The sequence below is a fragment of the Phalaenopsis equestris genome, unplaced genomic scaffold (genome assembly GCF_001263595.1).
Source record: "Phalaenopsis equestris unplaced genomic scaffold, ASM126359v1 Scaffold000206, whole genome shotgun sequence".
Taxonomy (NCBI): domain Eukaryota; kingdom Viridiplantae; phylum Streptophyta; class Magnoliopsida; order Asparagales; family Orchidaceae; genus Phalaenopsis; species Phalaenopsis equestris.
This window is the reverse complement of record NW_018164648.1, coordinates 345,086-359,654: the sequence shown is the minus strand read 5'-3', so window position 1 is coordinate 359,654 and position 14,569 is coordinate 345,086. Positions and strand designations below refer to the sequence as shown.

Here is a 14,569-nt window from a genome sequence, read left to right as displayed (position 1 = left end):
CAAATCCATGTCTCCGTCATAATGTGTCAAATCAACTTTTAGTTCAAAATCATGGTTCTCAGATATTTCAAGTCAAGTCTTAGAGCAGTGACTCTTCATCTCTGAAATCTCCAACAAGCACTTCACCTTTCTATCCTCTACCCTGCACTTCATCTATGTATTCTCAGAAAGGCACTTCATCTCTACATTTCTAACAGGCACTTCATCTCTCGGCTTTCTTTCATAATATATCCCAACGCATTGTGGCATGTCTACTTCTCCGTTAGAATTATCCATACAGGAGGAATTTAGGTGTTTCTCCCTCGCTCTTCTTCGAATCTCACTACCCCACTCGTCAGTGACTTCTTCTTGGGCCCTTTCCTCAACTTCATCAAGTCCTTGTAGACTCGGTAGATTTTTTTACTGTATCACTTCCATGGAAAACTCCTAATTAGGTTTTGGTGATTGCCTCCTCAGCGGTATGATTCGGTTTGGGTATAGGTAGGTGTGGAATGGGTGTAGGCATGATATAGGGAGAGGAAAATATTTTGGGGGGTGGAGATAGTTTTGTGTGTGACGAATGCTAAAAACTCTTAGATATGACTAGTGTTAGGCTAGCTCTGAAACTAATGATACTTGAATTAACCCAAACCACAATAAAAAAAAGCAAATAACATTATTAAAAGCAAATAGACAGTTACAATCAAATACACTTGAAAGACAAATTACAACAAATAAGACAAAATGATACACTAAAATAAAAAATAACAACAAATGACAACACAAGCTTAAACTAGGGTGGATCTTGAGGTGGTGATGGTGGTGGTGGTCGGCGAAAAGTTAGAAGGTGGCGAGATCGTGGAAGAGCTGGTCGGTCAATAAAAAAAAGGTAGCGGTTTCTGGAATTCTGGGCAGCAAGAAGACATTAGATAATGAGGTGCGACAGTAGTTTTGGATGATGGCGGCAAGTAGGAAGGGGATAGGGTGGAGGTTTTGGAGGCAGAGCGTGTGGGACGGGAAGGAACGGCGGTTGAGGAGTTTGGAACTGGCAAGGATAGCAGTACGTTTGCGAAGGGGACAGTAGTGGCGGTTGGAACAACCACAAGGGTACAGAGAAAATGGGTTTGGGTAGCTGGAAGATTAGGAAAAAAGCTAGGAACAGTTGTTCAGGTCGTCAGCAGCAAGGGAGATTGATAGCAAAGGAATGGTTTTCTGAGGAGGCAACCGCGAGGACAAGTGTTTAAAATTGCAAAAATTGTGGTGTAAACATCGATAGTGGTTGTTCGAAAGCAGCTGCAACAATGGAGGGCGGTTGAAAGTGACGTGGGGAGGATGTGCAAAGGGATAAAGAAAATAATCACCACCTCATAAAAGAGCTACAGTTGTAACACCACCCAAATCATTGAATACAACCCTTAAAAGGAGAAACAGATAGTGGCGGCGGTCCTATACAAAACTCACAAAAAAAACTAAACCTAGAATACCAAAAAAGCGAATAGATAAAAATAAATTAACTATGAGTGACCCAAGAGGACGGCTGACTTATCTGAATGAAAAAAAAATGAACCAAACAGGTCCAAGAAAACAGTCAGGTGGCGAACGGGAGCAAGGGATGCTCCTGCGTTAATCTTAAGTAGCTCAAGGTGGAAAGATGTGCCAAAGATAAGCTTTTGTGATTAAAATTAACTATCTCATTTATAGAGGGCTTGGCATACCCATTTAACTGAATGGTCTAGAGGCACACAACATAACCACTTATAGTTAAAAGTGCTAGACATGAATTTAAGAACTTAAAGACAAGACATTAACATTAGGAATTGCTAGATAAGGGGTTCATCAGGCCTAGCACTTCACCTTGAGAAGCTCCAGTATTATTCGTAAAGAAGAAGGATGGGAGCTTCAGAATGTGCCTTGATTACAGAGAGTTGAATAAGTTCACAGTCAAAAACAAATGCACATTGCCGATGATCGATGACTTATTTGATCAATTGGAAGGGTCTTCCATATTTTCAATGATAGATCTAAAGTCCAGGTTATCACCAGTTGAGGATTAAAGAGGACGACATAGTGAATACAACTTTCAAGATGAGATATGGACACTATGAATTTGTGGTGATGTCATTTGAACTAACTAATGCTCCAACAGTTTTTATGGATCTGATGAACTTGTTCTCAGGAAATTTTTGGATACATTCATGATTGTATTCATAAATATCCTAATATATTCGAGAGATGAAGGCAGCCATACATATCATCTACGTGTTTTGCAGGTTTTTAAATTTATTGTGATGTCTCATTAAAAGGATTGAGTTGTGTGCTTATGCGACATAGAAAGGCTATTGTCTATGCTTCAAGGCAATTGAAGATCATGAAAGAAATTACCTCGCACGTGATTTGGAGCTTGCAGAAGTCGTGTTTGCACTTAAGATATGGAGGCATTATTTGTATGGAGTCAGATGTGAGATATTTAAAGATCATCCGAGTTTGAAGTACATCTTTACTTAAAAAAAGTTGAATCTGGGGTAGAAGAGATGGTCGGAGTATATCGAAGATTATAATTTGGATATTCAGTATCATTTGTGAAAGACAAATGTGGTTATGGGTGTGCTGAGTAGGAAGGCTTTAGGTAGTTCAAATTGGTTGATTACTTAGCAGGAGCAACTAATACAAGATATGGAAAAAAATCTGCATGAACACTCATTGTTGACTAAGGCATCCATCACTAACAATGCTAAAAAAATTGTATCCTCAGTTTCAACAACTATCTTTAGACTGTGAGTCGTATCATTTTGCTAAACACCATCATTCGTCTTATGTTCCCAGAGTTAATAAAAGAGTTAGTTGTAGTTTTGACTTAGTTCATTCTAATATCTAGAGATCTTATTTTGTTTTATCCAATGAACTTCAATATTTTGTCATCTTTGTGGATTCTTTCTCTCATATGACTTAGCTTTACTTTATGAAATCTCGTATTAAGTTATTGTTATATTTTCAATCATTATGCTGAAATTAAAACTAAATTCAATATTTCGATCATAATTATGAGAAAAGGTATAAATGGAACAATCTCCTGGTTTTGTTTCTTAGGGGGAGTTTAGGATAGTATGTCGTCATCAGAAGTCATTATATGAATTAAAGAAAAATCCTCGGGCATTGTTTGGAAAATTTAGTTAAGTAAAAGAAGAATTTGGGATGCAGAAAAGTAAATATAATCGCACTGTATTATACAAGCAATCTGCTTCCAGGATCATTCTATTGGTGGTTTATCTTGATGACATTATTATTACTGAATAAAATGTGCATTAAATTTTATCATTGCAATCATTTTTTCAAAATCAATTCAACACTAAAGATTTGGGTTTCTTAAAATACTTCTTGGGGATTTAATTATAAAAGAGTAAGTATATTTCTATCTCAATGGAAGTATATTTTGAATTTGTTAGCAAAACTGAGAAATTAGATGTCAAATCATGTAGTACTCTGACTTTTCCTAATCAACAACTTAACAAGGATGGAAAGTGTTTTAATGATCCTGGACGATATAGAAAGTTAGTGGACAAATTAAACTATCTCACAATGACTTGCCCTGACATTATTTATTCAGTTAGCACTATAAGTCAGTTCAAGTATTCCCCCGCAGTGCATCTTTGGTCAGCTTTAGAGCAACTATTATGTTACCTCAAAGGAGCTCCTGGGCAAAGTATTCTATATCATAATCGTGGGCATAGAAAAATTGAATGTCTCTCACGCAAATTGGACAAGTTTCAAAATTGATCGGAGATACATTATTGGATATTATGTCTTTGTTGGTGGTAATTTAGTCTCATGGAAGAGTGAGAAATATATTATAGTGTCACGATCCAATGCATAATCTGGGTATCGGGCAATAACACAAGCTTCAAGTGAATTGATATGAGTCTCCCAAGTTTTGATTGAATTGGTTTGAAAATGACAGTTCCAACAAAGTTGTGGTGTGATAACCAAGCTGCAATTCATATACCTTCAAACCCTGTCTTCCATTAATAAACTAAGCGCATTAATATGTCATGTTGTTCATGAAAATATTCAACAAAATTTGATTTCTATAGCTCATGTAAAGAGTGGAAAATAATTAGAGGACAACTTCACAAAGGCTTTTAACGGAGCTAGGATCACTATATTTGTAACAAGATGTGCATGATAAATATTTATGCTCCAGCTTGAAAGGGGTGTTATGAAAAATAATATCTAATGGTTGTATATTAGGAAACTTGATTATTGGAGATCTAATAAAAATATTTTCTAAATTAGGCAACCTAATTAAAAGAAATATAATTATAGAATATTTCCTCTATAAGAGAAATTCCTAAACTATAGAGATTGACTTGTCTATAAATATGTAACATATGTTTTCAATAGAGAAATAAAAGGATCTGTTTTCCTTCACATAAGTATTTACTTAATAATTATTTTTATGATTTAATGTATAATAAAATTGAAATTAGTCATAATAAAATTGTACTTATTCACTAAGTTGTTGAAAAGTTAATAAATTATTTAATTATTTTTTACAAGAGAAACTCAACTGAACTAAAATGACTAACATAAGAGAGTATGTCCATAGAAGCAAGAGGTTCAAGTGAAAATAGGTACTAGACCTTGTTTTATGATTGGTCTCCTTTTCTGATACTCTTGCACTCAAGATGTCTTTATGTTAGTATAGACGATATTTTTGGGTACTGGTATAGTTTAGTAACCCTTTCATTTTAGATGATTTTAAGGTAGAATATTATAATTATTATATTCATATGTTATTATTGTCCAAAAGTTCATTCATGCCTAGGTACTCCAAGTTTTTAGGGTGGGTCGTGGCATTTTATATATCATATTCAATTAAATCATAAATTTTGATACAAAAGGTCAAATGATTTATCAAGATTTGATGAGATTCAATAGTTAAAATCATATTAACTTTAATAAGAAATGAAATATGAGTGGATTCATAAAGAAATTTTTATTTGGTAAGCATATAGAATTAATGAGCAAACTTTATCTTTATTGAAAGAATAAATTAAAGGCAGAAATTTTATATAAAATTGAATATATATATTCTAGGAATACTAAAAATAAGTTAGCAAAACTGCCTAATAATGCTCACTAAGTGGTCTTATTGAGCTCCGCTCTACCCGCACCATCTACATTAACTCAAAGCTAGCTTGGATAAGAGCACAAGCTATTTTCCAAATCTACGTAAGATAACAGAAAGAACCATTTCTCTTCAGATCTTTCTTATCTGAGCACTGCTTTTAATTTCAAATCAAATAAAAGCTAAATTCTACAGGAGCAGCGGCATGCCTAAGCCATGCCTTGCTCAAGCTCAACACAACTTGCAATGCCTCAAGATGAGAAACGTTGGCGTCCAGCTTTCCCAAATGAGAAGTTGGACATCAAGTAATGGTGTTTTTGGATGAAACTTCAGAGCTTCTCGAGGAAGAGAAGAAAAGAAGTAAATTCTTTTAGTTGAACATCAGTAAGAGTGTGAAGCAGTAATACTTGTCCATTCTTTGGGCTGTAAATGAACTGATGCACTTAATGAACAACTCAAACTCCGCTCAATTAATATGTAATTTTTTTTGTTCAAATGAGTAAAAAAAACATGTTTATATATTTTCTTAAAACTTGAAGGTTAAACGAGCCAAATTTGAACATAATTCAACTCGTTTATTAATGTTCATGAACAAGCGCTATAGGAGGAGCTGGTATTAGCATCCGATATTTGCGTCAGAATTTTTGGATTCAAATACTAGAGTCGGATTTGCGGTTGTTAAGAGGTGGATATAAGGTTTTGATCTTTGCAACAGATTTTATGTCTGATTTGCGTCAAAAAATTCGATGGAAAAAGTATTCTGAAAACGGCAAAACTTCAACTAAAATTGCTCCAAAGTTAGCATCGAAATTGCGTCAAATAAAGCGACACAAAAACTTTAATTGTTAGCATCTAAATTTGTCCGACGCAAATTTGACGAAAATTCAAAGCAAATGACTTAAATAACTCATCCCCGCCTCAATTTCATTTATTTGCGCTTGTTCTCTCCATCTCCTCTTCTTCTCGAAACCCTCTCAAGCTCCCTCGCTCATGTCCCTCTCCCTCTCCCTCTCCCTCTCCCTTATGGTTTCACTCAAAACCATCGCCTTCCCGAACAAACCTTCGTGATGCAGTCGTTGTTAGAGCTAGCTAGGGAGGGAACAAACGGATCGTGCTTACAGAGACCACTGAAACTCCCTTCATCCTTCAGCTCTGCCCCTATCAAAAAGTATTGAAGAAGGTAAGTCTATTTGCGTCATTATTTCCAATCATGTGGTATGCATTTAAGAATTGTTGTTTAGGAAAAATTATGAAAGAGCTTGGAGAGCCAAGAGTGGAAAAATTATGGAGAGGGCTCTTCCCCCTTCCCCGTTTCTTCATTCTCTCAATTTAGCTTAAGTGAGAGCCACTTAACCACCTTATAAGACAATGAGAATTGAATGAACTTTCTCTCCATCTCTTTCTCTTCAAAGTAGAAGTAGTTTTCTACTTAAAGCTTAAAAAAAGATTAAAGATGAGTTACAAACTCATAAATGTTCTTGTTCATGCATAGAGAACTTAGTGAGATGGAGGTTGCCTTCAACCCAATGATGGTGAGATCTACTTTCTCCTTTTAAGATTAGGTTTGGAGTAATGTAGATTTTAGGTTTAGTTTTATATTGAATGTAGTTTAATTAAGATTTGATTTTAAGTAGCTTTTTTTAGTTTATGTTATATTAGCATAAATTCATTTATGGGTTTTAAATTAGGTTTAGCACTATCTCTTGTCATTTTAGGTTTAGATTATGTTAATGCAAATTGGAAAAGTGAGTTGAAAGGAAAGGTCAAGCTTGAAAAGTTAGAAGCCTGCGCTTAATCGATTACCATATGCTTATGTTAATGTAGATTTTAGGTTTATTTTTACTTCAAGTTGAATGGTTGAAGTGAAGGAATGCATAAGACTTATGATACATAGAAAAGTACCACTTAGACTTGAACATAAATTTTATAAGAAGGCGGTGAGGGTTGTAATGCTTTATGGTGCATAATGTTAGCATATAAAAGAAGCAGAAAAGTAAGTTAATTTAGACTTATGCTAATGTGGATGAGTGACTAAACACTAAGAGGCAAAATTTGAAATGAATATATCCATGAACTTTTTGTTTGTTTTTTGCTTTGTATGTCATACTTATCCTATTTTAATTTTTGTTTCAGACATAGTTACGGTATGTTTCCAGTTTAGATTTTGCACATTCTTCATTTTACTTGTGTATATTGCTCCTGATTATTTTTGTTGTTAGCCCTGCTACAACTAGCCACAGATAGTGTTGGTGATCAGCCACCTCAGCGGGTAAATGTAAGTAAAAAATTATTTTTTTCATACTTATTTTCTCTTAATGTTTAAATTGACAATTAATAATTGGTTTTTATTATGTAGGAGTACGAGCAGTTATGAGAGAGGCAGTTGCCCTCCCAGACCCTGAGCACTGCCACCAATGGCGTTAGTCAGTCTACCACTGCGTAGTCTAAGTTAGAGCTAAGGACGCAGGTGGCAGGGAAGAAGAAGGTCTGGATATCTCGTGCTTCTATGGGTGGCACAAGCTCGTCACAACCGAGCACTGCAGGGCTTGTCAGGAAAGTCGTTGTTATGACTGAGGAGGTTCACCATTTATGTGAAGGCGGCTGAAATTTGAGTGGAGTATAGCATGTCTGATAGAGATTATAGAAGATCGTTGGGGCAAGCAAACGATGATTGTTGTAGTTGAAGAGGAGGATAAAAAGGAGGATGAGCAGGAGGATTAGAAAGAGTTTTTATTTATTTTTAATTTAGGAAATGTTTGAATTTATATTGATCAGTGTAAATGCAAACTTCTGATAATTTAGATAAAACAGTATCTCCTTTTTCAGTATTGATATTTTTAAGAGCTTGTTCTGTGATATGGTTGGATGTAGTGTTGTTGTGATGTGTATTAAATGATTTGAGGCATAGCTCTTTACTCTCATTTTTCCAGGTTTTAAACATTATTGCTACTTGTGTTTTACGTTTATTGCACTGTTTCTTTCTATTTAGGATTATTTTTCCTGTCAATACTAATCTTTTTAATGTATTTCTTTGTTTGCAAATGGTTACAGGTGATCAGCCATCTCATAGACCGTGTTCTGGGGACCCTTGAGACCACCGACCGTAGAAGGAAGAGGAGGTCGTCTACTTCTATCGATACTTCCACTACCATTGCACCTTCTTTGGCACCTCCTCCCCCACCTGCTACTGCTACATCTCCTATGGCACCTCCTCCACCGGCTGCTACTACACCTCTTGTAGCACCTCCCGCAACCGTTGTTGTCACCCATCCCATGGCACCTACTCCCACACCCGATGTTGCCCCGTCTCCTTTGACGCATGTTGTTTCTGCACCTTATCCTCCACCTGCTGCTAGCACAGCTCTTGAGCCTGGACCGTTGACTCCTGCTCCCCGGGTATAGTTACCGTCAGAGGGGGACTCATAAGTTATTTTGAACATTGCATTATGTTTATTCTTCATGTTATATATTTTTTGGTAACTAATATATTTCTTATGCAAATTCATTCCTCACAAGCTCCTCGTCACCTGCATCACAGAGATTATCAGGAGCAAGAACGATGAGCTCTATCTGCCGTGGAAGCATATACATGTAGGGACAAGTGGTTCAGAGAGTTTTAGATACCATCATGTATTTTGAGTAAGATTTGTAAATTTGATTTAAACTTTTATACTAACACATGGATTATTTTTTTAATTTTGGAAAGGGCATTCACCTGACTCCCAGACCACCACCAGCAGATCAGCCGAATCTTCGAGATTCAAGGCAGACATCGCCTTGCCGACATGTTCACGACAGCCAGCCGAAGGGGCGAGCGACCTGCCTGGATTGGTGAGAGGCCCTGGGGTCAGTTGACCGCAACTTGGGTCTCTCCGGATTATGAGAGGAAGCAGACGAACAGGGTGAACTGGGCGACAGAGGGGGCAACACGAGCTGTGCTCCACATTGGTGAATTGGTCCCTCATACGGAGCACCACAGAAGACTGGTAAAATATTTTTAGATATTTAAACATTAATTCAAATGTTAGAGCAATTTTTTAGCGCTAACCATTTTTGTACGCTACACAGGCCAAGAAGTTGAGTCGTGTTCCCTCCGTTGTCGAGTTGCATGTCCGAACTTATCGGTGCCCGGGGACTGTGCAGTAGGTTTCAGAGCATTCCCGGCAGGTTGCTAGTGAAATTAAAATCTTAAATTAAAATTTTATTTTAACTCTAATTGTTGAAAGTGTCAATTAAACGCTACTTTCATCATGCAGAAGGAGTTCGAGCAGCTCCGGGAAAGGCACTTGCAACAGTCAGTCTACCACTACATATTCGAAGTACGAGCCTTGGATTCAAGCTGCAGAGATGAAAAACGGGAGGGTTTTTGGCCTTGGAGCAAAGGGCATAGCCTTCGAGGCTGAGCTCTCTAGTGGCCCGTTCTTAGTTCCTCGAGCTCCTCACAACCAAACCAGGAGACTCTTGTCAGACAAGTGTTTGCAATGAACGAGGAGATCTGCTAGTTATGGAAGCAAATGCTACTAGGCCAACATTGAGTCGAGGACTCTATAGTATGCATGGCAAAGACCTTAACAGATAAACGGGGCAAGCAACCGATGACATCCATGTTGAAAGAGAAGAAAGATAAAGATAATGAGTAGTTTTTTAATTATGTTTTCTTTTCTTTATAAGAAATATGTCAGACATTTATCCTAAATTTTTTTCGATTAACTTTACTATTCTTATTTGGAACAATTGTAACAGTATATTTCTTTTATTAATGATATTGTTTAGAGATTTGATATGTGATATGATTATGATTAATGTGGTATGTGATGTGAAATGTTTTTTTTATGCAGATTGTGAAAATACAATTGATATTCTAAATTTTTTTTATGTTAGAGGTTTGCATCAACTTTTGTACGCAAACTTCGATGCTAAAACGACAATAATATTTAGTAATTCTACGATTTTTTCCAACGTAAATGAGATGGCAATTTGACGCTAATATTCATCTTTAGATATTTTCAGACGCGAATGTCAAAGCACGCTATGTATAATCAATCCGACGCAAATAATTTGTGTCATAATGGATGTAAATTTAACGGAAATAAAATTAACCACAATTTAACGTCAGAATAAATCAGACGCAAATCCGACGTTAATCTTTAAATATCGTCGGTTTTGCGTTTGATTTGTGTCTGATCTAGCTGACGCAAATATGCTCAATTCTTCTAGTGAAGCTCGTTTCTTATTTAACAAATAGCGGGTTAAATGCTCAATACTTCTATGATATATGACTTCAATAAAATTTCATTAACTAATGCGTATTTAATTATCTACTTAACAGTAACATACAATAATTTAATATCAATATGCACATAAATATATTATAATTTTTTCTTATTTTTTTATTTCAATAAACTAATTAGTAATCTTGCTTAAAATTTATATTTTATTTTATTTACTCGGTATAAATTAGTTAAATGTTAATTTGAAATTTATTTAATTATTTATTTATTTAGATTTGTAAAATTATTTGTTAATAATTTTACATAAAACATTAAGTACTCATTCAAATTATTAATTGTTTAAGTTTATATCAAAAATTAAGTATTTATTTGAATCTTTAGGTTGATCAAATAAAATAAATAAGCTAAATACAAATCAAGTATGATCATTAAAAAATTTAAGCATGAATATATTTGTAAAAACTTGGATCAAGCTCAAAGTAAATATGAACAACTTGTGATTCGACCAAGCTAAATATAAGGATGAATATTAGCGTATAGCCCTATGGATCATCCCATCTAGACATTGTTGAGCTAAAAGGTCAGTTAACTCATTGGGCATAAGTTACAATGTTGATTCATTCTTTGTGGTAGTGTAGGTACAGCAAAGCTCTAAAGTAACACACAGGTATTGAAACTATAAATACTTGACCAGTATCATTTTATCATTTATCATCTTTAAGTAAAAACAGGTTATAGCTGCGGAAGTAATTTTTTCTTATAATTTGGATGAAAATAGGCTCTTGAAAGTAATCTTGCAGCATTCTGTTTAACTACTCATATAAGTAGGTATATGCCGCACACCATAAAGCAAGCAAGATAACTCCTGAGGGTTAAAGCCAGGTTGCTGCACAAAAGTAGTTTCAAGCTTAAAAGCACGAGATAGACGTTTAAATTAATGAACTCTAAGTTTCATGCTATAAGTAACATAATCTCCCATAGCACATCTTAAGATGGAAGTAGCCATAGAAAATGTTTAATAGGCATTAATGTAAAAGTATAGAAACTCCTCACAGGTATTATTTCTAGGTTGCTTTCTAGAGCGAGATAAACATTAGCTAATGTCTGAGCCTCCACACCCTGAATCAAAATAATCCAATGGGGGATAAGTATCTGCTATAAACTAGAGAAACTGAATAAATTAGCAGTGAGATTCTAACTACGGAAATAGGAATAGAATTAAACCAGATCACAAATAATCAGTTTCAGAGATTGAGGACAACTGCTGCTGTAACTTACTGGTAAAAGGAAAGAGAGTGCACCTGAGAAGCATCTACAACTAGAAGGGCTCCTTCACAAGCTGCAAGAGATCGTGAAACCTATACACCAATTTGTACATTGCATCCATGAGATGAACAAGAATTCAAATATGAACAGTGAGAACATTTGTAATTCTAAGAATTGAGGTAATTCTCTTGCAAAATCAAACATATAGGTGGTCAGAGCGCACCATAGTGCATTAGGATGCATCGCAGTTATATTTTATTGCAGAGTTAAAAAGTTTATTAAAACCTGAGTAACCAGGTTCTAAGAAATGTTCTCTATCAAAAATGCCGGTATTAGATGAGAAATGGATGGAAGAGTAATGCAAAATAAGAAGTTATTGCACTGACCATACAAAGAAGAGCACAAAGCCAGGTTAATATTATTAAGTAGCTTAAACAATAGACAAGAGTGCATCCACAACAAACAGGATGAGTAATTCACTAACTTGCGCAATCTCTTGGGACGCGCGTCATTTTCTATAAGAAACTATAACAGGAATAATATAAATCATATAATGCCTACCCAATTTAGCATCCGTAAGTGGGAATTGGTTTCCTGAAAGAGTTGTGTATCATAGTGATTGATTTGAAGCCATCAAAGAAAGCAATATGTAAAAATTATGTATGAGTTATTAAAGGTTTTGAATGATGGGGCCTTAACCAATGGTTATTGTGGAGTAACCAATGAGTTTCCACTTTCATGAGCATTACATCAAAAGGCAAATATTGAGCTTATAACTTTTAGTATCGGTTATGGATACACTTGCAAATGATATTCAAAATGAGGTGTCTTTGTATATGATTTTTGTGGATGATGCAGTTCTAATCAATGAAATATTTAATGAAATGAGTAGAAAGCAAGACCAAAATGTTTACAAGATAAATAGCTGAGGATTAACAAAACAAAAATTAAGAATATGACATGCAATTTAAGCGGGTATGAAATGACCAATTAGTAATCAAAATTGCAAAAAGATAAAGTGAAACTACGTGTGAAAAACTAAGTACATTAATCTATTTAATAACAGAACGATGTGCAGTTGAAGGCATAACTTCTAGAGTTAAAAGCTAGATTATTAAATTGGAAAAATGCTTAAACAGATTATATGATGAAAGAATATCATGAAAATTTAAAAAATGTGAATAGCAAAAAAGTAGCCAAAACAAAAATGATAAGATTAGTATATGGCAAAACTAGAAAAAAAATGAGAAATGATTATAGTTGAGGAAAGAAGATGTATCTATTAGAGATAAGTAGCAAAAAGTAAACTTACATGGTTTAAATAATTACAACAAATAATAAAAAATATATGTCACACCCCAACTGCACCCCCTTAAGGGTCAAGTGTGATGTGATAAAGGTAGACGATTCGATCAAATTTTCTAACCAACACTTGTCCTAACTTGCAGAATCAGGGTGATGAACTAGCCTAACTAATTGGACCCTAACGTACATGATACATTTTATTTTATTATTCATTCACACTCACATATTATACTCGGAAGCGTGAAAAACATATCATAAAAACACACACAAATATACATATATAGAAAGAGAGAAACAAGGAGCTGCTAAATTCAATATAATAAAAGTATGTATTTAAAAGTCTGTACAGGCTCCCAAAACTATGAAATACAAAATTTGGACAAGTCATACATAGCTACTCACTCTGATGCTCCTTATCTCTTCTTGAAAGTCAACAATGTAGAGTGAGCTACAACAATATTAACCAAATAATCAAAGCAAAAATAAAATTATTATGAAGGAAAAGAAACAATGTGCATGTGTATCTAACGCATAAGTATGTCCACAACACATATCAAAACATTCTATAATCATATAAAACATGTAAAAGAAAAGGCATGTAATAGTAGTATATAAAACATATATTTCATCCATTCATGTGTAATGATAAACATATTCATAAAAGTCATCAATTTAATCATAAAAATATAACAGCAAAAGTACGTAGCCAAAAATTTATACAAGCTCCCAAAACTATGAAATACAAAACTTGTACAAGTCACACATAGCTAGTCCCTCTGATACTCCTTATTTCTTCTTGAAAATCCATAATGTAGAGTGAGATACAACAAGCTTATCAAAATAATCAAAGTCAAAATAATTTTTTATGAAGAAAAAAGAAACAATGGGCATGTGTATATCTAACTCATATGTATGTCTACAATAGATGTCACAACAGGCTATAATCATATAAAACATGTCTAATAAAAGACGTGTAATATTAGTGTATAAAACACATATTTCATTTATTCATGTGTAATCATAAACATATTCATAAAAGACATTAATCTAATCATAAAAATATAAAGTACGTACCCAAAAGTCTATACAAACTCCCAAAACTATGAAATACAAAACCGGCACAAGTCACACATAGCTACTCATCCTGATACTCCTTATCTCTTCTTGAAAGTCAACAATGTTGAGTGAGCTATAACAAACTTAACAAAATAATCAAAGCTAAAATAAGATTTTTATGACGGAAAAGAAACAGCTTGAAGGTATACTTGTTGACCTCATTTTTAGTGAGGTTTAGTCTTCCTCTTAGGGTTTAGGTTCTAGCCTTAGGGATCTCCCTTTGACTATCTTAGAGCCTTAGAAATGGGGCCCACCTCGTCTTAAGAAATTGAACCTACTTCTGTATCCTTTTGGAGTTTCGCGTGTGTGGTATCGACTTCTAGCACTTTGAAGGGTGAAACCTACATGAGGAAACCCAAAAGGGATCCCTATAGGACCTTCCTAAGCCTTATGGTGGTCTTTTGCACAATTCGCACTTCCGCGCACAAACTTCGCAATTCAGAGAGTCAACACGTCCGATCGCCACGATTCACATCGTTTGCACTGTTACCTGTCGAATGTTCGAGTTAACCTTTTGAAGCGATCGATCGCGGGACGAAATTTTGTG

The 14,569-nt window shown here is 34.9% G+C and overlaps 1 protein-coding gene across 2 annotated transcripts in view; it reads right to left on the bottom strand.

The window, feature by feature from the left end:
• LOC110023036 (translation factor GUF1 homolog, chloroplastic) overlaps positions 1 to 14,569 on the bottom strand; it is a 147,862-nt gene that overhangs the window by 104,100 nt on the left and 29,193 nt on the right. For both annotated transcript variants that reach the window (XM_020722246.1, XM_020722247.1), the window contains exons 4-5: positions 11,637 to 11,693; positions 11,389 to 11,454 (exon numbers count right to left, since the gene is read on the bottom strand). In XM_020722246.1, the coding sequence (XP_020577905.1) occupies positions 11,389 to 11,454; positions 11,637 to 11,693 (123 nt within the window). The remainder of the gene's footprint in view (positions 1 to 11,388; positions 11,455 to 11,636; positions 11,694 to 14,569) is intronic.